This window comes from Otolemur garnettii, unplaced genomic scaffold (assembly GCF_000181295.1).
Source record: "Otolemur garnettii isolate 467f Iridium unplaced genomic scaffold, OtoGar3 scaffold00104, whole genome shotgun sequence".
Taxonomy (NCBI): Eukaryota; Metazoa; Chordata; class Mammalia; order Primates; family Galagidae; genus Otolemur; species Otolemur garnettii.
The window spans coordinates 156849-157990 of NW_003852499.1; the positions used below are offsets into that span (position 1 = coordinate 156849).

At 42.2% G+C, this 1142-nt stretch overlaps 1 protein-coding gene across 1 annotated transcript in view; it reads right to left on the minus strand.

Annotated features, from left to right (window-relative positions):
- The window catches only part of PHC1 (polyhomeotic homolog 1), a 22879-nt gene that overhangs the window by 19945 nt on the left and 1792 nt on the right, over positions 1-1142 (minus strand). The window contains exon 2 of the mRNA XM_012809347.2: positions 424-534. Within this exon, the coding sequence (XP_012664801.1) occupies positions 424-534 (111 nt within the window). The remainder of the gene's footprint in view (positions 1-423; positions 535-1142) is intronic.

Consider the following 1142-nt stretch of genomic DNA (forward strand, 5'->3'; position numbering starts at 1 on the left):
TGAGCCCAAGAGTTTGAGGTTGCTGTGAGCGATGATGCCACAGCACTCTACCAAGGGCAACAAAGTGAGATTCTGTTTCAAAAATAAATAAATAAAATAAAATAAAATAAAATCATATAGTACATCTCAAATTCAACTAGCCGCAGTTCAAGAACTCAACTCAGTTCAGTACAGCACAGATCTAATGGCTATATGGCTATACTAGACAGCAAGATCTAGAGCATGGCCATTCTGCCTCTAAAACTTAACTCTCTGAGTTCTTACTACAACCCCAGAAACTAAGATCCATCTACTCTTCTATAGGACAGGAGGCAAAGAAGATTCTGTCCCTACTTTGGCTTAGTACAGAATGCAGTATACCCCAAGTCTCCCCTACAGTGCCTGTCCCCCACCTCTCGGGCCAGCTGGCTGCTGACCTCTCACCTGCTGGACGGCAGCCAAGCTATGCAGCTGGGCATTACTGAGCTGCTGCTGGAGCATGAACTGGTGGAAATACTGAGCTGCATTGGGCTGTCGCTGAAGTGCCTGCAGAGCCTAAGAGGAGAAAGAATAAAACATTCTAGAATTAATCACTCTTAACTCCTATTCTGTGCAAATCACTCTATTTGTGGGAAAGGGAGCCACTAGAAAGACAGAAAGCAAAGTAGATGAGAGATTGGACTAAATTACATATCAACATTGGATTCCTCCACTTTTATATTAGAATTAGTAAGTTTATATAATCCTCTAAAGCCTAGCAAAGCAATTACAGTCATGAGCTATATAATGACTTTTCACTCAACAACAAACCACATATTCCAGTGGTTGGAGCAATAGGCTATACCACGTAGCCCAGGTGTGCAGTAGGCTACACCATCTAGATGTATGTTAAGTACACTCTATGATACTTGCACAATGACAAAAATCACCTGATAGATTTCTCAGAATATATCCCCATTGTTAAGCAAAGCATAACTGTAATTATGTGGCATATTCACTTATACAGAGAAGTGTAATGCAATCCAGGTCACACAAACCCTTATTTCTTCTTCTTTTTCTTTTTTTTAAGACAGAGCCTCAAGCTATCCCCCCTGGGTAGAGTGCCATGGCATCACAGCTCACAGCAACCTCCAACTCCTGCGCTCAAGCGAGTCTCCTGCCTC